Source organism: Rattus norvegicus, chromosome 9 (assembly GCF_036323735.1).
Source record: "Rattus norvegicus strain BN/NHsdMcwi chromosome 9, GRCr8, whole genome shotgun sequence".
Lineage (NCBI taxonomy): Eukaryota > Metazoa > Chordata > Mammalia > Rodentia > Muridae > Rattus > Rattus norvegicus.
In genome coordinates this window covers 74,069,712-74,096,626 of record NC_086027.1, presented here as the reverse complement: position 1 = coordinate 74,096,626, position 26,915 = coordinate 74,069,712, and the positions used below count along the sequence as shown (strand labels likewise).

At 38.7% G+C, this 26,915-nt stretch overlaps 1 protein-coding gene across 17 annotated transcripts in view; it reads right to left on the bottom strand.

The window, feature by feature from the left end:
• The window catches only part of Pikfyve (phosphoinositide kinase, FYVE-type zinc finger containing), a 94,123-nt gene that overhangs the window by 54,984 nt on the left and 12,224 nt on the right, over positions 1 to 26,915 (bottom strand). For 12 of the 17 annotated variants that reach the window (XM_006245076.5, XM_063267219.1, XM_063267220.1 and 9 more), the window contains 7 exons: positions 24,492 to 24,699; positions 22,876 to 22,965; positions 14,214 to 14,352; positions 9,320 to 9,477; positions 6,394 to 6,505; positions 5,298 to 5,445; positions 4,623 to 4,790 (listed from right to left, as the gene is read on the bottom strand). In XM_006245076.5, coding sequence (XP_006245138.1) covers positions 4,623 to 4,790; positions 5,298 to 5,445; positions 6,394 to 6,505; positions 9,320 to 9,477; positions 14,214 to 14,352; positions 22,876 to 22,965; positions 24,492 to 24,699 — 1,023 coding nt within the window. Of the gene's footprint in view, positions 1 to 4,611; positions 4,791 to 5,297; positions 5,446 to 6,393; positions 6,506 to 9,319; positions 9,478 to 14,213; positions 14,353 to 22,875; positions 22,966 to 24,491; positions 24,700 to 26,915 lie in introns of those variants that run through there. The other 5 variants (XM_063267222.1, XM_006245079.3, XM_063267221.1 and 2 more) reach the window with 2 other exon arrangements.

The window sequence follows — 26,915 nt, the reverse complement described above, 5'->3', positions numbered from 1 at the left end:
TTATAATAGCCAGAAGCTGGAAAGAACCCAGATGCCCTTCAACAGAGGAATGGATACAGAAAATGTGGTACATCTACACAATGGAATATTACTCAGCTATCAAAAACAACGAGTTTATGAAATTCGTAGGCAAATGGTTGGAACTGGAAAATATCATCCTGAGTGAGCTAACCCAATCACAGAAAGACATACATGGTATGCACTCATTGATAAGTGGCTATTAGCCCAAATGCTTGAATTACCCTAGATGCCTAGAGCAAATGAAACTCAAGACGGATGATCAAAATGTGAATGCTTCACTCCTTCTTTAAAAGGGGAACAAGAATACCCTTGGCAGGGAAGAGAGAGGCAAAGATTAAAACAGAGACTGAAGGAACACCCATTCAGAGTCTGCCCCACATGTGGCCCATACATATATAGCCACCCAATTAGACAAGATGGATGAAGCAAAGAAGTGCAGACCGACAGGAGCCGGATGTAGATCGCTCCTAAGAGACACAGCCAGAATACAGCAAATACAGAGGCAAATGCCAGCAGCAAACCACTGAACTGAGAATAGGACCCCCGTTGAAGGAATCAGAGAAAGAACTGGAAGAGCTTGAAGGGGCTCGAGACTCCATATGTACAACAATGCCAAGCAACCAGAGCTTCCAGGGACTAAGCCCCTACCCAAAGACTATACATGGACTGACCCTGGACTCTGACCTCATAGGTAGCAATGCATATCCTAGTAAGAGCACCAGTGGAAGGGGAAGCCCTGGGTCCTGCTAAGACTGAACCCCCAGTGAACTAGACTGGTGGGGGGAGGGCGGCAATGGGGGGAGGGTTGGGAGGGGAACACCCATAAGGAAGGGGAGGGGGGAGGGGAATGTTTGCCCGGATACCGGGAAAGGGAATAACACTTGAAATGTATATAAGAAATACTCAAGTTAATAAAAAAAAAAATATATAGAAATAAACAAAAACAAAAACAAAAAAAAAAAGATATTCTCGTCCTAATTTAGACTTTGGCTTTCAATGAATCAAGATGTGAGCCTTGTGTTTGTTCCTTTGCAGGTGCATGCCTTTTGACACTTGTAGTTCTTTAAAATATCATTCTTTATCCATGTAGTGAAGATAAAATTTTTATTTGTATATATTGCTTCTATGGAAGTGAATAAAATGACAAGTGAAATAAAAAAAAAAAGATATTCTCTTCCTGGCATCAAATTGATAATGATCATTTTAAACTACCATTAAAAGTAAGCAACCAATTGCTATAAAGCTAATTCAGACTCCATAGCCTGAGCAATCTTATTTTTTTTCACATTTACTTACTACTTACTTACCTACCTACTTACTTATTTGGGAGGCAGGGGCATGCCAATGCTGTAAGTCAGAAGGCAACTTCTATGAGTTGGTTCTTATATTCCACCATGTGGGTGGCAGGGATGGAACTCAGGTTGCTAAGTCTGGTGACAAGCACCTTTACCTGCTGAGCCATCTCCCAGGCCAGCACAGCACAGCCTATACTTTTAACCAATACATAGGACCACTATCTCCAACTACCTCTTTTACATACTTCATTGTTGTCTCAGCTGACAAAGTTAACTATGACAATCAAATGCTTTATTAACATAAAAAAAGTGATACTCCTCTAACCTACCAACTTCTTGTCAACATTAAGGTGAGGTTAGGTTCATTTCAAAGTGACTTATTTTAGCTATGCAACACAGGCTCCCAGTCACGACAAATCCTTTTCTAAATACTACAGTTTACTCTCTAAACTTCTTATGGTTTTGTTACCTTCCTATCTGGAAAGATAGATGGATAAGGAGAAATGAAGTCCAAGAGACTAACGAAACCGAGGATGCATGGTTAGTCCAAGAAACTGCCTAGATGTAGAGAGGTTATACGCTAGCATATTAAGGGAAGTTGTATCTGTGATCAAGAAGTTAGAATCTACTGTCTTTAAAGAAGTCTGTAGGAATCCATATTACTTTATTGCTAGATGGCATGACATTTTTCTTTTATTATATGCATTGAAGATTTGCCTGAATGTCTGTGGTGTGTGTGTGTGTGTGTGTATGTGAGAGAGCGTATCAGAACCTCTGGAACTGGAGTTACATAGACATTGTATATTTTGGATATAAGGCCCTATCAAGAAGCCTTTTTTTTTTTTTTTTTTGGAGCTGAGGACAAACCCAGGGCCTTGCACTTGCTAGGCAAGCGCTCTACCACTGAGCTAAATCCCCAACCCCAAGAAGCCATTTTTAAACACACATACACATATGTACATATATATATATCGTCGGGTGGTGGTGCAAGCCTTTAATCCCATCATTTGATTTGGAAGGCAGAAGCAGGCATATTTCTATGAGTTTAAGGCCAGCCTGGCTGACAGAGTGAATTCCAGGAAAGTCAGGGCTACAAAGAGAAACCCTATGCTGAAAAACCAAAAAATAAGGGGCTAGAGAGATGACTTGGGGTTAAGACCATTGGCTGCGCTTCCAAAGAACCCAACACCCACGTGGCAGCTCATAACTGTCTATGTAACTCCAGTTCCAGAGGTTCTGATACGCTCTCTCACATACACACACACACACACACACACCACAGACATTCAGGCAAAGCTTCAATGCATATAATAAAAGAAAAATGTCATGCCATCTAGCAATAAAGTAATATGGATTCCTACAGACTTCTTTAAAGACAGTAGATTCTAACTTCTTGATCACAGATACAACTTCCCTTAATATGCTAGCGTATAACCTCTCTACATCTAGGCAGTTTCTTGGACTAACCATGCATCCTCGGTTTCGTTAGTCTCTTGGACTTCATTTCTCCTTATCCATCTATCTTTCCAGATAAGATTAATTTTGACAGAGAACTACATCTATTTCTCTAATAACGTGAATTTCTCTTTCTATGACAACTGTACTCTGTTCTGAGATATCCTTGCCCTTTACTCCAACCCTCAGTACCGTGTGGATTTTTATAATCCTGTCATTTTTCTTAACAAGTCTGCGTCCTTCTTTCAGATTTACCTTCACATGGCAGTTGCTGCTCATAACTTTTACCATTTTTTTTAAAGATTTAAAACCAGAGTTTCCAAGAAGAATAGTGGGTTTTTTAACTGCAGGAACTTCTTTTATTTTCCAGGAAGTTACACTGAGGTTGGCTGTAAACATGTCCCTCTTGAAGCCTTCAGTTCTACTCCTCACCTCACATTTTCAGTTAGGTTTCCTACAGTAAACGTGTCAGCTCAGCAGTAGAATTCTAAGACAAAACATTACTGTTTCCAAATTCTTCAAAACACGCTTAATATTGCAAGAGGTAAAATCATCAGCAAACAAGTATACTTGACACTCTGCATTCAACAAAACAGACCTGCTACCATGCATGCTCAGAGACATGTCCTGTCATGACACCTCTATTAAAAGCTTAATCTCCTCATGTAACAGCAGTGCAGTGGATTCTCAGAGTCAGATCTGCCTCAGTGTCCTTTACACTCATCCAGATCTTCCCCATCGTGTTTCAAACTTCTATACTAAAAGGATCCGCATCATCATGGAGTTTATACTCAGTGGCAGTCAAATATGTATTCTCTTCCTCTCTCTCAATACCTTATTTCTTAAATAAGCAGCACTTTTATTATCATGATTACATTTTATCACATCTTGATAGTAGCTTACATTGACAATTATGAGTAATTTGTTGAGGAATGTAAATGTTTCAAGTTATAAAATAAATGTTATTTTTAAGTTTAAAGTAAAGAGTAGCAAAGAATTAGACAAGCATTTCAGAAGCAATTCAGTTTTAGAGAGTTAAAAGTTTAAGATTCAAACTCTGAATAAAAGTATAAAATTAAGTACTCTATAATAAAGGTGTTTTGGTTATTATAATGAGCTGTCATAATTAACTACTTATTTTATTTTATTTTAAAAATGGTATTTTGGGTTATAATTTAAATTAGCTTCTAATTGCATCTAATAATACACAGCCCATTTTTAAAAAGAAGCAATCCATCTATACTGCTATGTTAAATATTAGAAATGGTTTGCTGCATCTTTCCTTTTACATGGTATTTTTGTTTTTGGAGTCTAAGTTCACAAAGTAAAGCATCAAATAAGACATCTAAAATTACAATGGAATTCATCGCTTACTAGAGAAGAAATCTTAAAATAAATGTAACGAACATGAGTAGAAAATTTCCCCCAATCTAAGTTCAAAAAACTACACTGTCTTAAAGAAACTGTTGTTGCAGAATAGCACAGGCAAAGAGGCTTTGTGATGTTACATGAAGAAAAGACAAAAGAATAGAGCAGAACGTCCATGTTATAAATGCAAAGAATTGCCACCTTGGAAGTTGCACATTAAGGGAATAGCAATCAGAAGAGTGCCTTTTAAAGACTATACTTTAAACTGGGCATGGCAGTGCAAAGGGTCAAAATAAGAAATAAAAAGAATCAACCAAAAAAGGTGTGGGGAGGAATACTGGGCGAGACAAGAAAGGGTGGAGCAAAACCCACTCTAAATCCCTCAGCCTTATGGGACAGAGGAAGCCAGAGGACAGGCTGTAATGAGATTCTAGGGCCCAGCTTTTCAGCCTGTTTGGAGTCCAGTTGGTGACTACCTCCTACCTTTTTGGTCAGCAGGGTGAGGGGGCACATGTGGGTACTTGGAGGGCTTCTTGATATGGAAGTTCACGTTGTCCAGCTCCACGTTCAGGCTGATAGAAGCGGCTGAGTCACTGTCCACTGTGGACTGGAAACTGCTGACTGAGGTGCGCTTGCTAGGACTGGCAGAATCTTTTAGTGTTGGGAAAGGGAAAGAAATACAGGGAGAGGGGAGTAAAAATGGGTTTTATCAGGGCATTGGAGGAAAGGAAAAAAATTTTTTAATATACAAGCCCAATGTGCAATACCAAAATGGATACAGTATTTTCATGTATTTCTGGGTAGACTTAATAAATTTAAGCAGATTAAATTTAAAATGAATTTTAAATGAGGCAATATATTGGAGGTTCTGCAGAGAGAAAGTCTGATACCACAGTGAGAATACAGGAAAGCTGCCTGCTGAGATATTAGCTGGAGTTATTTTTAAGCTGCTGCAAACTAAAGACCAATGCAACATCCAGAAATGAATGTCAGCTGACTAACAGACTGGTTTCTTAAGAAAATACTGTATCTAAGACAAAGATCACTATCGGATGTTTCCATCGAGTGAGAACCTTAAATCATAAACAAGACAAGCATTTTATCCTACCAACATAGCAATGAGCCATAAAAACTAAAACATTAGAAAATCAAACTTACTAGCCAAATTATCGTCACCTTCTTCAGCAATCTGTTCTGTGTCACTGTCATCAAATTTTATGTCTTTAAACCAGGATGGCTCAGAGTGTCCTTCCACAGAGTTCACCGAGTCACTGTCTGGAGAAGGTGTCTCAGAAAATTCAGTACTCTGAAAGGACCAAAGCACAGCAAGCAACTGACTGTCAGTGCTAACAGCAGTGCACGGTAAAGAAAGCATGGCCTAGAATTCTATAATTTAACAACTCAATAAACTCACAGAGAAACAACCAATTAACAAGAGGTACAGAGCAGTAGCATATTGATAACCACTCTTAAAGTTATAGTTTTCAGTAACAAATGAACATCTCTCTGATACGTATTGATCATGGCTTCACATCATCCTTTAGTTCAAGTGAAGACAGCATGAAATGTAGTCTAACCCTGCAACTCCAGAACCCTCCAAACACAACCCAATTTTAACAAATTATACCACAGCACTAGGAGGTTATTTGTCATTTCTAACTCTAGTTTCAGTTCATAAATCTTAGTCCACAAGTCTTTAGAGTTTCGTCATAAAGGGGTGTGTGTGTGTGTGTGTGTGTGTGTGTGTGTGTGTGTGTGTGTGTATACATTCATATGTATTATTTTACACAAACCAAAAATTAAAGAATTATATTTTAAAAATTTATCTACAAATAATTTTCATTATCATAAAGAAAGAAAGAAAGAAATTTAAGCTTTTGACCACTAGTGTACAATTTGTATATCAAGAGTCAAAACCTAACTCAATAACTAATGTTAAATTTTCCAATCATTTTATTATATATATTTCACTCCCTCTTAGTTCTAAAAGTATGGAGAGTAAAAACTGAACAGCATTAAAATTAAATGACAAATAACTAAGTACCAGAAAGCCAAGTTTAGCAAAGCCACACCAAACTAACTGCCAGATCCTAACAGCAGGAAAGTCAGCAGTGGAGTGCGTCCGAGCACTGACTCTCACGGCATTAAAGACAGGTCTCTAGGTGACTGGACTACTCTTAATCCTCCTGATGAAAACACAACTGCAAAGTAAGCTACTACCATTCTCATCGGCAGTGTCTCACTACAAGTTTACCTGCAGTGGTCTATACAATGCATACTCGTCCCTGAAAAGCTGGTCATGATGACTGACACAATCCAACCAACGTCCATCGACCATTGCTTGTCCAATTGCTATAGCTTGTGCCCTAAATCAAGACCAAGAAAATTGAAATTTTAAAAGGTTATGCAGAGTAACTGTGTAGGCAAATGATAAAACACATCTTCATTTTTTTTTATCATTTCTAATCAAAAAGGAACTGCCAAATGGTCTTCAGATAAGTAAGGGATTAAAACAGAAAATTTGAAATAAATTAAACTCTTCTAAGTACCAAAGCAGAGAACCTACTGGTAAGGTAGCCCTTTAAGTAGCCCTGGTTTTTAAACAAGCTAATTTCAGTAAGCACGCACTGAGTACACAATGCATTCACACCCATCCTTAGCCAAGTAAGCAAGACTGAGAATGGCATGGTTCCTACATCAAACAGCTTATAGTCTCAAAAAAGACAACACAAATATAGATATAAAATACATGAATGAAACATTCATTATAGTTTGTGGTATTTCGAATTAATAAAATACCTAGCCAATGTTATTTTGTTCAATACCCCTGGCTTATCTGAACACCAAACCATTCCCCTACATTAGAACTAAGGGGTCCAAGCTTCAAAGAAACTGAATAATTTATCTAGACACAACTAAAAAAGATACAGTCAAATTAGAACCCAGAGTTCCCCTGTTCACAGCTACTTGTTCCTTCACCTACTTAAAAGATATGTTCCTTCTCATGAGGGGAGGCTCATCCAAGCAGATATCAAACATGAAGAGATAGCTTAACTTGGAAGGTATAGTATATGAATGAGGATGTTCCCACACTCAGACATCTGAATGTGTGATTCCCAGTCAGTGGTGGAGTCTGGAGATTTAAGAGATGAAGCTTTGCTGAAGGAAGAGTGTTAATAGAGGCCAACTTTCAGAATAAAAACTCTTGCCCTTCAAGATGTGAGCTCTAAGCATCCAGCTCTGTCACCATATCTGCTGCCTGTTGGCAGGCTATTACCATTGTCCCATTTAGAGGGTTTTTGGAGGGTTTTTGGTTGGTTGGTTGGTTGGTTGGTCAACTTGACACAAGCTAGAGTCATGTGAGAAACGAGAACTTTAATTGGAAAATTTCCCCCACTCCAGTGGACAGTGGGCAAGCCTCTGGAGCAGTTGCTTGACTACAAATCGATGTGGAAGGGCCCAGCACACTACAGGTGGTAACAGGTGTGTAAGAAAGCCAGTTGAGAAAACCTTAGGGAGCAAGCCTGTAAGCAACATTCCTCTAAGGCTTCTGCTTCTGTTCCTGCCTCCAGACTTGCTTGAATTCCTGCACAGACTTTCCTCAGTGATAGAGTGTGGCCTGAGAGTTGTAAGCCGAAAAAAACCCTTTCCTCCCCTAGCTGCTTTTGATCAAGGTAATGTGTTTTGTTTAATTTTGGTTTATTTCCATGTTTTGAGATTATTATATAATTGCATCATTTCTCCCTTCCCTTTCCACCTTTCAAGCCCTCCCGTATGCCCCTCCTCATTCTCTTTCAAAATATTTCTAATTAATTGTTGTTATACATATATATGGTGTTTTATCATAGCAATGGAAATCCTAAGTAAGATACCCTTCATTATGTACTCCCTGTAACCTATGCCAAAATAAAGCCTTTCTTCTGTAAGTTTCCCTGGGCACTTCATCACATCATAGCAATTGTTGGCAGCTATAGTCCTTAAAACCCTCCATTATTAATGTTAATATTAGAGCTAAGTAAGATGAAATGAAAAATGCTAAAATAAAAATATGATGACTGGGTTCATTAAGAGGTCAGGACAATGGAGAGAGCCAGCTGCAGAAGGCTAATACAAATCTGACGGTCAGGTTGCCTAATGATATGACAAACTTGTGACCTTTCTGAGAAACCAACATCCTGTTGACATCAGCCGATTATCTGACCACAAGAGCACAGTGTCCTTGGCTTTGTGTAAATATTTCCCGCGTCCCCCCTCCCTCTGTTACCCCTGCTATAGTATAAATTCAGCCTTGGGAAAAAATAAAATTTGTCACCTTGATCAGACTCCTGTCTTGGCGCCCTTCTTTGCATCTCTTGCCCCCCACTCTCTCCTAGGTGGTCCCCAACCTCCACTGACTACCCTGTGGGTCAGGGCAAGCAATAGAAAAGAAGCTAACACGGAAAACAAACCAATCCTGCCTGTGATTTGTTTTATACACGTGTGATCTGTGAGACAGATTAGCTCCCTTCAGATGTGGATTACGGATGCAATCTCAATACAGGTTTGAAGTTTAGATAGAGAATAGTGACAAGAAAACCCTTTGACTTTAGATTCTAGCTACTCTCTTCCACCCAGCTTTTCTAAGGATCCACTTGAAGAATTGCTACATGTTATGTGTGCCTGTGTGCACATGGGTGCTCACATGTGGAGGAGCAGATGGAAGACAGAGAACAACATGGAGGGTCTTCCTCGATTGATCTCCACTTTACAGGGTCTCTCACTGGATCTGGAGTTTAATCAGTTAGACACTTAGGACAAGCTCACCAGCAGGCTGAACCTCTGGCCTCTGCCTCTCCAGGAATGTGCTGCTACACCCAGTTTTTTCCATGGATGTTTTACCTCCGTGTATAGCATATGGGTTCTGGAAATCCAGGCTTGGGAATAAGTGTCTTTACTCACAGATTCATCTCGCTAGCCACCAGTCCTTGTTTTTAATGTGGTAGGTAGGCTCTGACAACAATCTGGTTCCTTACACTCTCAACAAATGAAGTTAAAGAGCTAGTTCCCCCAAACCATCAAATCCCTAAAACCAGCATTCTAACACACAAAAAGATGTTACCTTTACATCTTCAAATGTATGTCCTAAGCATTAATAAATATTAACTAATAAATATTTTTAAAATGTTTTAAAATCAAAATACCTTGTAGCAATGTGTCCATTTCTGATTAGCCAGTTGACTAATTCCTTTCCTACAATGCAGTTGGGATGTGTTCTCAACCAGTAACGGTGATCCTGAAATTCCATCCCACTGGTATGATGGCAGATTTTCTTCCACAGATCCTTTAACTGAGCACTGTCCTGCAATCACATCAAAAGCAACTAGGTAACCCCAAGAGAGATGCTGGGTTCTGTTCAGACGCTGTCCTATTGTTCTAAGATCTTAAAAGATCTCAGTTTGGAGTTCTTCACAGTAGCTAACCATGGTAAGTTAAATAAAAATGGCACACATATGGAAACAATTGAATTTGACTCATTAATTCATAACTTTTTTCTCTTCAAAACAAAATATCCCAAAATATTCCAGTCGATGGCACATATTATTGGCCTCTTAGTTATGTGCAATATAAAATTCTTTGGAGACAAGTCAAGGAAGATAAAGATAATAACCGTTACACGAACCTAAGATAATTATAGCAGTCCACACTACAGATTCTAGGCACCCTCCCCTATTCTCACCTGCTCAGTAAATGTTTCTGAAGTCTTTGTTGAATAATGTCCTAATCCAAGAAAACTTTCAACAATGTTCCTCAGTTATAAATCCAAACCTAAACTTGTAAGAGTAGATGTTGGGACACAGTCCAAAAATGGAGCTGTGTGAGAATTCTGAGCGTTTGTGAGAAAACTCCAAGAAAACAAGAATGAGTCTTGTGACAGCAATTTCTTCAGGAATTGTTTTTGGAATGCGTTTTCATGCTTCTCCCAGGTGTAGCGGATAGATATTAAAACAGGCTATGGTTATTTATATGCCTCTATGAAAAAATAAGATTTTGCTACATGTGGCTTGTCCTCCACATGCAGCTTGTTCTTGTGACTGTACACGTCACTCATGACTCCTCTGAACCCTCAGAGTATAAACTGTCTAATGTTTGAATAACGTTGGCTATTGCATAAGACTTTAGTCTGCATCATCCATCAGCTCCATTTTCCCAGGTCCCACACCAGCTAGAGTGGTGAAGAAGTGGCACCTAGTTCAGGGACCTGAAGTAGGTCTGAGATAAGACAGTAGGTACCCTCGCAGGAGTTGAGAATAATGGGGCAGAAACCAGAAAGGGTTGTCTCATATCAAGCTTGTGCATCCTTTTTTAAAGTAGGGACACAAATATTAAAATCACAACTATTTGACCACTTGCAAGTTATGACTATAATCTCTGTTTTCAGAAGAAACTCTAGAAGAAGAAATACAGAGTCCAAAAGAACACTAATAGCATATAAACAAGGGGAAAGATCCCTGTACAATTTTGGGTAACTTGGACTTTAATTCAGACTGTTATAAAAATTATTAAGATAAGAAGGATATGAATCAGAAGTAAGAAATGACTAATTCCTTGAATGAATATAAACTGAAGGACCAAACCTTAAAACTGGTAAGAGAAGCAAAAAAAGGTAAAAGAAGCAAACTGAAAGTAAAACCAGAGCCAGCAATAACTATGCTGGAGACAAGCCTCCTCAGGAGGCATAGCCTCCATTGCCTGAAAATGATCCTGAAGCATGAGGTGAGAAATTTGGTAAACAATCTAATCTTATTTTTCCTCTCCATTGCCTGGTGAAGATTTAGGAAAGCCTATAAAAATGCAACTTTACAACCTAAGCAAGCTAGGACATGGCACAGCAGTGAAAAGGAATCAGTCTCAATTCTTCCCCAGCCTCATGGACTACACTTGATATTTCCAGTGTAATTCAACAAAATCAAAATGCCTATAAGCACTAATCAATCAATCTATTTAAAACTCTAGAAGATGACATTGGACAGCCCTTGCATTTTATCTTGAGAGGCATGAAAAGACTACAGCTATTTGAATCCAGACTAAAAGCATTTGTGGATCATGGGATCCTTCACTTCCTTTAAACTTACTTATTTTCCCCACGAAATTGTCTCCGACAGGTATTATAACACAAGAGGTTAAACCTTTGGAATGGGTTAATTTATACCTTAGGGGCCATAAAATACTAACTGCTTATCTTATTCTTACTCAATTAATAAATCAAGGTGAACCCAATGTCAACAAGTATATGGATTTGATCCTTAATATATTATATTACCCTTAACTAACAATAAATTTTTAAGAGCATTACAGAACTCTATGGATTTGTCAAATTTCATTTGCAGATTATTAGGGAACGATAAGAAGTTATTATCCAGCTGGTAAACTATAATTTTTCTCACACAGACTGAACTTGTGGTTACAAAATCTGTCCGCTCTTCTCCCATTCGACTGACAGAACTTTATTTTATTGATGGCTCATCTAAGGTCTTCTTTTTCTTCAGTCCAACAGGTAGAATTGACTGTTCTGATTCATCTATTACAGTTAATTCATAAACCCTTAACTATTGTTTCAGATTCTGCTAATGTTGTAGGATTATTTCCAGCAGTAGAAACTGTTTTAATTTCGTCCTCACATTCTGTTATGATCTCATTACTACAGGAACTACAAAATCCAGGTCAACCATCTACACTTGTGTCTTTTTTTTTTCTCCATCTTTATTAAATTGGGTATTTCTTATTTATATTACAATTGTTATTCCCTTTCCCGGTTTCCAGGTCAACATCCCCCTAACCCCCCCTCCCCAGCCTCCCCCCATTACCACCCTCCCCCAACAATCCCGTTCACTGGGGGTTCAGTCTTGGCAGGACGAAGGGCTTTCCCTTCCACTGGTCTACATTTGTTTCTTACTCACATTCATGCACATTCTAACCTCCCTGATCTCACTGCAGAAGAAATAGGTAAGCTAATTGGGCAGGGATATACATCTGTCATTGCAGATGGATCCACTGAAATATTGTGGATTCCTCTTCAGCTCCCGTAGCCCCAGACTATTAAGGACAACAGCTGAAGGCAAAAAGACAGTGGGAGTCGGGCTGGAGAGATGGCTCAGTGGTTAAGAGCACCCGACTGCTCTTCCAGAGGTCATGAGTTCAATTCCCAGCAACCACATGGTGGCTCACAACCATCTGTAAAGAGATCTGATGTCCTCTTCTGGTGTATCTGAAGACAGCTACAGTGTACTTATATATAATAATGAATAATAAAAAAAAAAAAAAGAGAGACAGTGGGAGTCACCAGAAAGATAGCAAACCTCCTCCAGCTAAAGAGTGAAAGGATACTGACCACATCATCAGAAGTCAAGTAGGCCCAGGTTAAGGGCCTGGCATCAAAGGAGAAGTTATTTCACACAGAGCCCTATGGTCACCTGAGAATCTTTCTGGCGATGCTAACTGCTTTGACCTGTGTGTCTGCAGTGAGTGCCTCTGAAAATGTTATGTTCCTCAACCTCCTTATTTCAACTAATAGGTCAGGGATCCAGTTTGGGCTATCTTTACTGAGGACTCTGTGTTCACGCTTGGACCTTGGCACTATAGTAGACTCCTTCAAACATCTGAAGATGGGATTGTATTTAATTTTTCTTTGGTATTTAAATCACTTCCCATTTGCACAGGACATCATAATTTCTGTGCTCCTATTAAAGGGTAAATAATATGCGCTTACATTCTATAAGAGATCAGAACTACTACTCATATGGATCTCTTTACAAGCTATTCTCTAGATTTTTCTGATCAATATAATAATATAAGCAATCGTGATGAACACAGTTTTGGACCCCTGTTCTTGGTGGCTCAGTACTACACAATGAAGCTTAATGACAACTAGGTTTATCTATAACATCTCAAACCAAAACCACTCTGGATATCCTGCTGTTGGAAATGTTTAAAAAGCTGAGATATCATACCATGGTCAATTATTGGATAAATTCTACCAGGTCCTACTAATTCTCGAGCAGTAAACAAAAAAACTGAATGTACTGCCTCCCAGTGGGTAGACCCAAATAACTTTCCATTCTAAGTGACCACAAATTCCAACTTAAACTCTGTCTCAACTAAGAAATTCTACTTCTGTCCATGGAAAATGTTTTGTACCTTTTGTCATATCTTGAAATAAAATTCACATCCTGTCTAATGAAACCAATTTTAGCCTTTGGAATTTCCTGACTCCCTCATTGTTATCAACGTTTTTAGTTTATTTCTTTATGACATAGCTGTGGTATACATTTTACACATTTTTATCATTAAAATATTACTTGAAAGCCAGGCATGCCTTTTAATCACAGCACTTGGGAGGCAGAGGCAGGCAGTTCTCTGTGAGTTCAAGGCCAGCCTGGTCACACAAGGAGAACCAGGGACACATAGTGAAAAACTATGTCTCAAAATAAATAAATAAATAAATAAATAAATAAATAAATAAATAAATAAATAAATTTTTTAAAATCAAATATTAATTCTTTCACTAGAAGATCAGATCCCACTGATCTTCTGCCTTTTGAATTATAACCTTTAGAACAAAAGGCTTCTTTTTCATTTCTTTGAGTTGGTTTTAGAATTAGGCAAATGTTTTCATATGTAAACTGAGGAAAGAGCCAATTATTATGTCATCTAAACACAGTTGGAATTAAGTTTCAAAGTTCAAATACAACAACAATTTAACCTCAAGTTCAATTCTTGTGTTAAATAAATTCTGATTTTGACAAATGAAAGGAAGAAAAAATAGTAACAGAGTGTGGAAAAAATGCTAGCAAATAAAAGATTAGCTAGCTAATGATTTCCTTGTTTAATTGATATATTTTTGTTTTAGGACAACATCCCACTTAGCTCAAGTTGGTCTCAAACATAAGATTCTCCTGCCTCAGCCTTCCCAGTTTATCTTACAGGCATGCATACCAAGCCCAGCTGACTCTCTTATGTATGTGTGTCTTTAAGAGAATAGAAAGTCAGCATTTTTTACGTTCAAAACTAGCAACAAGTTAGATGCTGGACTGGTACCAGAAGAATTTTGCGTTCATCCTCAGTAGTCTCTGTCCTGATGTAGTTTCGGTTAGCCTGGGGACTCACAGATGTCTCATATGAAGGAACCATAGGAGAACCAGACCGATCCAGTGACAGATTAGTAATGCTGGCTGATCTAGAAATAAAACAAAAAGTAAAATCACAACTTTAAGTTCATCTGAGATCAAAGGGAAGACTCATTTCTATGTGTAGCTGCCAGTGCTAAAGGAACTATAAATGGCTATGCTGACTATCACTGAAGAAAAGTAGGGAAGGACATCAGAAACTATTAATTGACTTTAAAAACTTGAACTGGGGCTGGAGAGATGGCTCAATGGTTAAGAGCACTGACTGCTCTTACAGAGTCCTAAGTTCAAATCCTGGCAATCACATGGTGGCTCACAACCATCTGCAATGAGATTTGGTGTGTCTGAAGACACCTACAGTGTCATAATAAGTAAATATTTTTTTTAAAAAATTGAACAGTTTAAATATTATGAGAAAAACATTTATATGGTTTGCATATTAGTAGTATTTCAAAGGAAACACACACAAACTCTGCTTGTAAGAAAATACTGGAAAGTCATTTTTTGAGAAAAATAAAAAATAACAACTGTATACAAAAAATAATCTTGCATATCTGGGTTAGAATAAATATGGTCTGAATGCCAAACCAGCCTGCTGCTGTTTTCAAATAGCCCAGAACTAAAAAGAATCAGTTTTGTAGACGAACATCCTGCAATTAATCTAATAGGAACTCTGATCATGAACCCCAACTAAGCAGAATGTTATGACTCAAGAAAGAATTCTTTTTCTTCTCATTAGTAGGGCTATACTGTGTTCAAATATTACAATAAATTTATTTCATCAGTAAAAAAAGTCATAGAAAATCTGTTTCCTCGCATTATATAAGTATTCACATGTATCCTTAATTTTGCCTCTATGCAAAGCTATCATATGATTTATATCACAACATATATCATATATCAATATCAAGCTTTATTCATTTTTAATATAATTGGAGATTTGGTTAAAAACAACAAAAAGAACAAAAATGAAATCAAACTTCCGCTTCAACATAAAAGATGAACAGAAACTTCACTAGACACCATGCAGTAGTTTGAATATGCTTGGCCCGGGGAGTGATTCTCTTAGGAGGTGTGGCCTTGTTGGAGGGTGGGCTTTGAGAGAGCTTCCTCCTAGCTGTCTGAGGAGCCAGTCTTCTTCTATTTGCCTACAGAATGTGATGTAGAGCTCTCAGCTCCTTCTCCAGAGCCATGCCTGCCTGGATGCCGCCCTGCTTCTCCTCACCTTGATAATGGACTGCACCTCTGAACCTGTAAGCTAGACCCAAATAAATGTTGTCCTTTATAAATGTCGCCTTGGTCATAGTGTCTCTTCACAGCACTAAAACACTAAGACACACTACATAACTCGTTTCTGGGACAATCCTTACACTTTTTCACTTAATCCTCACACATTCTGTAGAGTAAGTATTACCAGCTCCATTTTACACATTGGGGTTAAAAAAAAAACCAAGAATCAGGAGCCAGTAGGGTAGCTCAGTGGGTAAAAGTAAAACTGAAAGACCCCAGCTTAGCAGCAGTAACGCCATTTTACAAGGCTGTACTTAAGATGACTGGTTCAGGGAAAGGTTAGAACACTGAGTACACAGCGGCTGCCAAACAAGATATGTTTGGTTGAAGGCTTGGCAACAGGACGACTTCGGTTGAGCACCTGACAATGAAAAAAAACCCCAGGAGAGGTCCCACACCCTGGTGGGGGGCCGAGTCAGCCGTTATGTTCCAAGAAGGTAGCTAAGAAACTTGCCCCCGGGCTGAACCCTTGGGGGGCTGAGTCAGTCGTTATGTTTCAGGAAGGTAGCTAGGAAACTTGCCCCCGGGCTAAACCCTTGCCATATTAGAATCCACCAATTATATCCCTGTAACCATGCATCTGCTTCTGTATGCTTGCTTCTGCTCCCCAAAATCCTATAAAAGCCCATCCTTGGTTCCGTGGGGCGCGCCAGTCCCCTGAGTGACTGAAGCGCCCGCAGGTGCCTGTGCCTGTGTATCCCGACTATAAACCAAATCCTCTTGCTGATTGCATCCTGTGGTGTCTCGGTCTGGTCTTTAAAGTTAGAGGGTCTCCATCCCGAGGGAAAGTTCTCCCTGAGAGCTTTTCAAAACCTGATGACCTGCATTCAAACCTTGGAACCCACATGCTACCATGTTATTCTCTCATCTTCATGTGTGCTGTATCATGTGTAGCATGTGCATATACACATACAAGTAATAATAATAAATGTGTAAATCTTAAACTTTTAGTTTTTTGTTTTGTTTTAGTTTTCGAGACAGGGTTTCTCCATTTGCTCTGTCTGTCCTAGAACTTGCTCTGTAGTTCAGGCTGACCTCAAACTCAGAGATCTGCCTGCCTCTGCCTCCCAAGGGCTGAGATTAAAAGCATGTGCCATCACCACATTGGGTAAATGTAAAATAAGTTTTAAATCAAGAATCAGAGATAAAGTTGAGCATGGTGGTACATGCCTTTAATTCCTGCCCTTGGGAGGCAGTAGATCTCTGTGAGTTCGAGGCCAACAGAGCAAGTAGTAGTCAGTCAAGGCTAAACAAAGAAACCCTCTCTTGGAAAAACTTAATAATAATAATCATGGATAAAGAAATTCATCTAAAGTCAGTCCTCTAATAGTAAGAGGTCCCATTCGAAATCATAAGTCTCAGATGAAAATTCACTCTCTGTGCATTGTAAAGACAAAATCACTTTAAAATAAGAAATCACTCACAAGTTTAACATAGCTAATAATCACCACTCACTTCTTGACATTTTCTTTCAGTGAAAACCTGTCACTGTACCTTATTCAACTAATTTAAACCTACTCCACAACGAGTATATTTATTCATGCTGCCTAATTCTGTAACATTAATTCCTGAATGCACTCTAATATAGTAGCATCAAGAATAAAAGAAAATTAGTTAACTTTGCTGTCAAAAGTTCTAGTAAATATGCTATGGCAAGGATGCTAACTGAACTTTATTAAGATAGCATTTACTGACTCAATTCTATATCCTGAAGGCCTCCAGCAATCTTCGCATCAACTCAATCACAGGGAGGCATACAAACCAGCAAACCGGAACCTGTGCACATGCTGATGAGAACACTGTGGTGTATCTGACCTTTTAAAACCTGCCTCAGCTCTACCTCCCTCTGGTGCATTTCCCTCCTCTTTACAGCAAAACTCCCATCCCCAATTCTTCTGTTAGATGAACAACCCACCAAGACTGTCTATTATGGTCATCAGTGCGATTTGAAAATCAATGTTTGTTTGAGGAAGTGGCTTATTCCTACTGCAGTGTCACAGACATCGCTTTTAACAACGATTTATTTACTTATATATGTATGTATGTATGTATGTATGTATATATGTAAGTACACCGTAGCCGTCTTCAGACACACCAGTCATTGTTTGTCATTAATTCATCTTACTTAATTATTAACTCTTCCCTCACTGAACACCTTTTTCCATTTGGCAGCTAACACAAAACCCTCCTAGACATGCCTCACCTCTCTAGCCTCTCCAGCTCAGTCTCCTCTTCCTGCTTCTCTGTACTTTCCCAATCTCAAGGCTTGGTTCTATTTCCCCTCCAATCATAGTCTCTTTCCTGTTGAGCTGAACCATAGCTTTACACCATTCACTGCTCTAAACATGTCTTATCCGACATCTCCCATGGATGTTATCTCAAAGTCAACATGTCTAAAATCAAACTGTCACATGTCTAAAATCAAACTGTCACATGTCTAAAATCAAACTTTCACGTCTCCAGCTTCCGCCCTCATTTCAATAAACGGCAGTGCCATACTTAAGCTGCTGGGGTCAAAAAGCCTTAAGACATCTTTGGTGTCCTTTCTTGTTTAGCCTACATTCCACTGATTAGCAAATCCTATTATGTGTACATGCATCTAGAATGTGTCCTCTTCTCATGTGTTCGTGTCCCTCCCTCACTTCAATGATGATCTAAGTATATTCTCCAGCCTGGACTGCTGGCTGCTCTACCTGCTTCTACTCTCTATGTCCTTTAATGCACTCACTGGAGAGAGCAGACTTCCTTACAAACAAAATAAATAAATAAGCATTTCATCCTCCAAATACCCCTACTTAATTCTCCAAGAGAAAGACTTTATAGACTAGAATGTCATATAATAATCACACAAGGACTTAGAGAAAAACACCACCATTTTTTTAACTTCAGGGCAATAGTCAGAAAAAAGCTAAAACTGATGAAACACTGCAACCTCAAACAACATGTCCCTTATAAATGACATAATCTTAGCAAAAAGATAAATCAATGTGACCAATGAGATAAATGAAACCAAAAGGACACAAAATGTAAAATATAAGACTAAAAACACCTTGACAATATCACAGAACACCTAGATTGCCTTGGATATGTTAGCTGTCCAGATAGAACACCAAAGGCACAATCCATTTAAAGTTAAGTCCTTATGCTCTGCAAACAACAATGTCAAAAAATTAAAAGACAAACAACTATACAAAATATAAAGATGCAATATGTACAAGAAGTTTCACAGACCTAAAGAGCAGAGGCAGCTACACTGTGAGCCATCTTATTGGAAAGATACAAAGGTAGACAGATACAAAGGCAGGCAGATTCCCGAGTTCCAAGTCAGCCTGAGACAGAGTGAGGTTAGGCCCAGCCATAATAGCAATGGCTGATCTCAGAGGGAGATCCCACCCAGCTAGCTTATCATCTGGCTTACAAAGGCAGGCAGGTCTGTGAATTTATTCATAATATTAAAAAAAAATGTGCTTGCTGTCTTTTTCTAAGAATCAGGAGAATGGGGTCATGGAACGTTGATTCGTGGGATAATCGAAGGGAACCTGGAATAAATAACTAAATTGATATGTAAATAAAGGACTGGACATTGATCTGAAAAAGCTGAGCTGTATGGATGAGCTGTCTGGAGATCTCCAGAGAAAACTGTCTCAAACAGAACATGGGCCATCAGCTTGTACCCACGATTTGACTTTCAAGTCATTCTTTTGCCACTCTCTAACACCCCTTCCTCAGAACCCCTCTCCAAGCCAACCCTGGTCCTTAGCAAAGTCTCACAGGAGACAGTCATCCTAGACTCCTGTATGAAAGCATAGCATAGTACCATTAATAATGTCAGAGGTTGGCTTTCTCCCATGAGATGGGTTTCAAGTTGGGTCAGAAATTGGTTGCCCATTCCCTCAATCTCTGTTCTATCTTTAACCCTGCACATCATATAAGCAAACAAATTTTGGGTCAAAAGTTTTGAGGGTGGGTTGGTGTCCCCACCTCCCTCCACTAGAAGTCCCAACTAGCTATAGGAGGTAGCATTTCAGTCTCTATATCCCAGCTACTAGGACTCTCAACTAGGGTCACCCCCATAGACTCCTGGGACCCTCCCTGTCCCAGGTCTCCAGCTTGTCTCAGAAATACACCACAATCAATTTCCATTTTCTTTCCCAGCCCACTCCCACCCCTGCTCCCCACACCTAATCCCCAACCACCTCTCCTATCCAGTTCCCTTCCTCCTCCCACCTCCAGTGTCTATTTTATTTCCCCTTCTGGGTGAGATTCAAGCATCCTGCCTTGGGCTGTCCTGGTTACTTAGCTTCTTTGAGTCTGTGGATTATAGCACATTTATCCTGTGCTTCATGGCTAATGTCCACTTATAAGTGAGTACATACCGTGTATGTCTTTCTGTTTCTGGGTTACCGTACTCAGGATGGTTTCTTCTAGTTCCATCCATTTGCCTGCAGATCTCATAATGATTTTGTTTTTAATAGCTGAGTAGTATTCCATTGTGTAAATGTACCAATTTCTTTATCCATTCTTCAGTTGAAGGACATCTAGGTTGTTTCCAGTTTCTGGCCACTATGAATAAAGCTGCTATGAACGTAGTTAAGCAAATGTCCTTGTGCTATGGTGGGGTAATTTTTGGTATATGCCCAGTAATATAGCTGGTCTAGAGGTAGAACTATTCCCAATTTTCTGAGAAACTGCCAAACTGATTTCCAAAGTGGTTTTTCAAGTTTGCACTCATACCAGCAATGGAGGAGTGTTCTTCCTGCTCCACACATCCTCACTATCTTGTGCTGTCACTTGAGTTTTTGATCTTGTCCACTCTGACAAGTGTAAGACGGACTCTTAGAGTCGTTTTGACTTGCATTTCCCTGGTGACTAAGGACACTGAACATCTCTTTAAGTGCTTCTTGGCCACTCAAGATTCCTCCCCTTTTTAATTGGGTTTGATGGTGTCTAATTTCTTTAGTTCATTATATATTTTAGATATTAGTCCTCTGTCGGATGTAGGGTTGGTGATGATCTTTTCCCAATATAGAGGCTGCCATTTTGTCCTATTAATGGATGCCATTTGCCTTACAGAAGCTTTTCAGTTTCATGAGGTCCCATTTATTAATTGTTGATCTTAGTGCCTGAGCTACTAGTGTTCTGTTCAGGAAGTTGTCTCCTGTGCCAATGCATTCAAAACGTTTCCTCACTCTCTGTTCTATTAGATTTGGTATATCTGGTTTTATGTTTGGTATGTTAGGTCTTTGATCCACTTGGACTTGAGTGTTGTGCAGGGTAATAAATACAGATTTATGTGCATTCTTTTTCATGCAAACATCCAGTTAGTCCAGCACCATTTGTTGAAGATGATTCCTTTTGTCCACTGTATGGCTTGGGCTTGTCAAAAATCAAGTGTCCATAGGTGTATGGGCTTATATTTGGGTCTTTGATTCTATTCCACTGATCAACCGGTCAGTTCTTATGTCAATACCATATGGCTTTTATTATTGCTCTGTAGTACAGCTTGACACTAGGGATGGTAACACCACCACCAGAAGCCCTTTTATTATACAGGATTGCAAGATATTCCATGACAAATCCAAACTTAAACAATATCTATCCACAAATCCAGCCCTACAACAGATATTAGAATGAAAACTCAAACCCAACGAGACTAACTACACCCAAGAAAACACAGAAAATAACCCCCACACCAGCAAACCAAAGAAAGGGAAGCATGCACACACACGTACATGCGTGCATACCAATGGACTCAATTCCCCAATTTTAAAAAAAAAAAAAAAACAGACTAACAGAAATGGATACAAAAACCAAAACCAGGACACAACACTCTGCTGCACACAAGAAATACACCTCAGCGACTGATAAATATCCCCTCAGAGTAAAAGGGTAAGTTTTCCAAGCAAATGGACCCCATGAAAAAGCTGGAATAGCTATTCTAATGTCTAATAAAATAGACTTTCAACCAAAATTAATCAAGAGACATAAGGAAGAACACTTTATACTCATTGAAGAAAAAAGTCCACCAAGATGACATCTCAACATCTGAACATCTATGCCCCAAATGCAAGAGTACCCACATTCAAAAAAGAAAAAATTACTAAGACTTAAATCACACTTTGAACCACACACATTAATAGTGGGAGACTTCAACACCCCACTCTCACCCATGAACAAGTCATCAAGACAAAAACTAAGCTGAGAAATAATAAAAGCAACAGAGTTAAGAATCAAATGGACTTACAGATATCTATAGACTATTTCACCCAAATACAATATACCTTCTCTCAGCATCTCACAGAAACTTCTCCAAAATTGACCATATAGTCCAATCAGAAAGTCAGCAACAACAGATACAAGAAAACTGAAATAACCCCTTGTATCTTATCAGCCCACCATGGATTAAAGCTGGACTTCAAGCACAGACACAACAGAGAACCTACCGACCCCTGGAAACTGAACAACTGTCTACTGAATGACACTGGCTCAGGGAAGAAGTAAGGAGGAAATGAAAGACTTCCAGAATTCAATGAAAATGAAGGCACAACACACCCAAACGTATGGCACATAATAAAAGCAGTGCGAAAAGGAAAATCCATAGCAGTAAGAACCTTCACAAAGAAATTGGAGCATACTAGCAACTTTTCAAAAGCACATCTGAAGCTCTAGAACAAAAAGAAGGAAACAGACACAAAAGAAGTAAATGGGAGAAAATAATCAAACTCAGGGCTAAAATCACTATTGAATGATTTTTTTAAAGTATGCATTATATAAAATGTGTCAAATAAAAATGTGTCAAAATAAATAGGCAAAACATAAGTTAAGTATGTCTTAATGGAGACTATATAAGCATTTATTTCTCTATTCTTAAAATTTTCAAGTTTTACAGAGCAGTTAAATTTTCTTTAATTCCAGTAGTTCCTCATCTTGGAATGGATTAAAACATCTTGTCCACTCATGCTTGTGACACACTCTAGTGCAGCACATTGGACCTCTTCTATTCCTCCCTCTTAAGGATCTGCTATTCTGTTTTCTTGGTGCACATTTTCACAGGAATGCCTATATGGCTCATTTTCTTACATCCTTCAGGCCATCATACTAAACTAGAAGACAGAGGATAGGCTCCAGTGTCTGACATCATCAGAAAATATCTGAAAGAGCTACCAAAAAGGGAAACATAACCTAACAGAACTTTGAAACAGTCTCACCATTTTGCTTGTCTGTTCTTGTTACTAGGGACATAAATAAAAGTCAGACATGGTAGTTTCTTTACTGGCATTTACCTGTTTCGAGCAGGAGACTTCCCAGCATCCTCTTGAACAGATACAAGTCTTGTTGAAAGAGCACTACTCGAGGAGTCCGGATGAATCAAACTATAAAGAAAATTAAAATACTGGAGTCACTTGGGGCTATAATAAGTGCTTTAACATTTAAAAGCAAATTATTCTCCCTACAACAATAAAATTATATGCAGTTCATTTTTATCCTCACTTTATTTGAGGCAAAAAGTGCAGTTTCTCTAGGCAGTGTCAGAGCACACCCTTAATACCAGCAGTTAGGAAACAGAGGCAGGCAGATCTCTGACAGTTCAAGGCCAACCTGATCTACTCCAGGGCAACTAGGCCACCATAGAAAAACAAACAAAATGTGTACTGAATGTCAATAAAACTCAAAGTTTGTTGGATAGGTGACTTGTAAAACTCATTTCCATTTCATATAGACACGATGAAAGTGATCTGAGTAAAAAACAAAACTCTGCATTCAAATATCCTCTGTCCCCGCAACCACAAGAGCAGCAAAAGCCACAGAATCGGACAGACCGAGGTCCAAGTGCAGCTCCATCTCTCACTAGCTGTGTGGCCTCAGGTTCATTACTTAATCTTCCCAAACTTCATCACCCACATCTGCCAAAAAAAAAGATTATTTCCTGCCAAAAGGATGTGATGACTTAATGGAATATGAAGCTATTAACACGGAGCCTAAAACTGAACTAGTACTCTAGCTTCGAAGTCTATCTTCTGTCTCTCAGATGTTTCACTAAATCTTACTAGTCAATTCTGTGTTCAGACAACTGGACCACACACAAATAAAAAGCACTGCTAACTAAAACAATTAAAAAGCTAAAAAAAAATCTAATCTTCATATTTTTGAAGTAAATACAGAATCACTTAAATAATAAAATGTAAGGTATAACTGTGGTGTTACAAGCATCAAAAGAACCATCAAGCAACTCAAGAAAAGCTCCACTACCACCATCTTCAAGTGCCTGTGTTCCCTTACCCAGAAACATCCTTTTCCCTAATCCCAAGGAAACCATTATTATAAATTTTATGTTTATCACTGTTAATCTTAGCTGCCAATGACCACTGAGATAATCTCCAGGCATGTGTGTGAAGGGGTCCACTAAAGAAAATTTCAGAAACTGATGAACCTAATATTCCAATATAAACAATTCTAGTTAACTTGAAAAGAGGTATGTATATATCTACAATCTGCCAGCAAAACATCTTCAGACATAAACACGTCAAAAACTCCTTTAGAAGGAAAGAAAAAGATTAACTGAATTTGCAAACAAATCCAGATTTTAGAGGAATGCTCTCCTTTCTCAAAGAAGACTACACTAGGAATTAGCAGCAATGACTTCTGGTGCCAAGTCAGCAAATATGGCAAGGACGTGCACAGGCCGAGCATTTGTTCTTGGTTTCAACAGAAGAGTAAATAAGAAAGGGATAAAAGCTCTCTTCTTATGCGCTTATATTTGAATGCTTTTAATACAAACATCTAAGATTCTCTCCATGAACTGGAAAGACTGTAAATTTGCATATAAGGAAAAGAATGTTAATGAAAAAGAAGGTCACAGGACTCACGTTGAAATCAACTTATATTCACGTTACAGTACCTTTGCCAGGCTAAGTCATCCTCTAAGAAGATGTTACGACTGGCTTTCCTACTCCCAACAGGGGTCCGAGGTTCACTTGGATCAAGTATAGACACAGAGCAAGTTGAATCTGAAAGAGCATTCAAGTCCTCCCCAATGGAATTACTGTCTGTGGAATGAGCGTAACTTAAGGCTATTTTTCTACAGTATGTGCATGCCCGGAGGTCTCCTAGGAGGAAAAGTAATAAGGAAATATATTACTTAATAAAATATTTTAAAACTTTGTTAATATGTACTTTAATAAAAGGAGTATCCTCAAATAAAGACTATCAAAAAGACATTTTAAATAAGTGAAATCCTTGACTCTGCTGTACATGTTAGATTATTACAGTAAATAATACTCATCCAAGTAGCCCTATTACTTCAAATATCTGTAATGGGTAAGAAAACTTGACCCAGAATAGTAACATAAAACTATGGCTGCAAGAATACTTTTTCAACATTGTATTCATGCAATAAGGGATCTATGAGAGTTGATGGATCCCATTACAGGAACCTGTTTCTAGTTAGAGTATGGTTCAACCCTTAGCATATACCTTTAATCCCTCTGACTGAAATAAATACTTAGTGTTCACCTTTAATCCCAAACAATGAAGGCAGATTTAGTTTGTAGAAGGAAGCACCCATGTTTGAAAGTGTTATCTAACTGAGTGGCAGAAAAAGTGACAAAACAGAGAAAGATTTGACAGAATAGGATATGCCCAACTCCCATGAGAAGAGAGAGGAAAGGGAAGCTACTTAAGGGAGAGACAGACAGACAGCACAGGAGGAAGAGAGTACAGGAATACAGTAGAGTTTGTAGAGAGCAGTGCAGTAGAGTTGAGGGGGAGAGTAGAGCAGCAGAGAGAGGAGGCTGTTTCCTAGGAGTTTTACAGAGACAGATTAAAGAGAGAATAAGCTAGACACAGGCAAAGACAGATCAAGGAAGAGAATGAAAAGGAGCCAGAAAATTAGAAAAGATTGCTATTTAGTTTGAGGCCAAGCAGAACAGTTCAGAGGCAGAGAGAAAAGCCAGACTGAGTAAGTCAGCTGGAAGAGTTGTTTAAGCCACAACAGCTGAGTTGAACCAACCAGCTAGAATTCAGAAGGAACAAGGGAAAGGGTAAACTTAGTCAGAAGTGTCAGAGGCTGAAAACATTCTAGGGCTAAGATTGTACAGAAGCTAAAAACTTCCAGGACTAGGCCTAGGTTAGCAGACAGAGGCAGTAAGTCTCACAGACAGACAATTACAACCAGAGAATAAGTTACTTTTACAAGATTCCTCTTTCAATGAAAAAAAGATTTCCATATACTAAATAACCAACACAACAGGAGCAACTTGTTTTCCCTAGGCAACAAGTAGGTTGGAAATAATATTTAGGTCTCTGTAATGAAGCCCTGAAGAATGGTCTTCAGAATAGTGCATTTTTTAATTAAAAACCCTTGAGAATTGCATAGTTTAGCACTGTATTTACATCAGTTCCAATCCTCCCTCTCTCCACTTCATCCTATGTCCCCAGTGTTCATGTGTTTAGAGCTGTACATTTGGGATTTGATAAGCTATCACGAGGCCTGTCTCTGGAAAAGACTGATTCCCCCCTCTCAGCAGCCACATGGCTCTTCGTCTCGGCAAGGGTCTTGTAGGATTTCTCCATCTACTAGTACACAGTTTTTAAAACTAGTGGAAAATGGTTTAATATACAATATGATATACAGGAATAAAACTAAAAGAAATTTTCATAGTGAAATAAAAACAAACCATAAAGGATAAACTCCCTTAACAAGTCAACTATTAAGAATCAAACCAAGAAACAGCCAAGCCTCATCCACCACTCTCATTCATGAAGAATGTTTACTCATCGGCAAAGGACTACTGAACTACATGCCTAAATTGTGTAACAGCACACAAAAACTGATGAGACTTGTCCTCGCCATTACAAAATTTATAGTTCACTGGAGGCAACTGATGCATGTAATTAAGAACTACGTGAAGTAAATGCAGATATTACTATTATCACAACAACAGCACCTTGATTTTTTTTTTTTTTTTGGTTCTTTTTTTCGGAGCTGGGGACCAAAGATTTTTATTGATTCTGTATAAAATTCACTGATTTTTTTTTTTTTGAGACAATGTCTCACTACATAGACTAGGCTGGCCTTAAACTCAGAGAGACCCACCTGCCTCTTGACTGTTGTGCTTAAAGGCATGTGCCATCACACCAGGCCAACCCACTGATTTTTCTGCGTATCAAAATTCTAGGCTTTTATATGTACTCAAGGACTAAATGTGTAATTGTATCCAGCCTTCATTTTCCATCTGCAAGAGCCAAACTGAAGGTTCAGTATGCCTAATCAAAGTTTTGGTCAAACACTGGAGATGAAGCTCATTTGGTTTTGTGTTTTTCC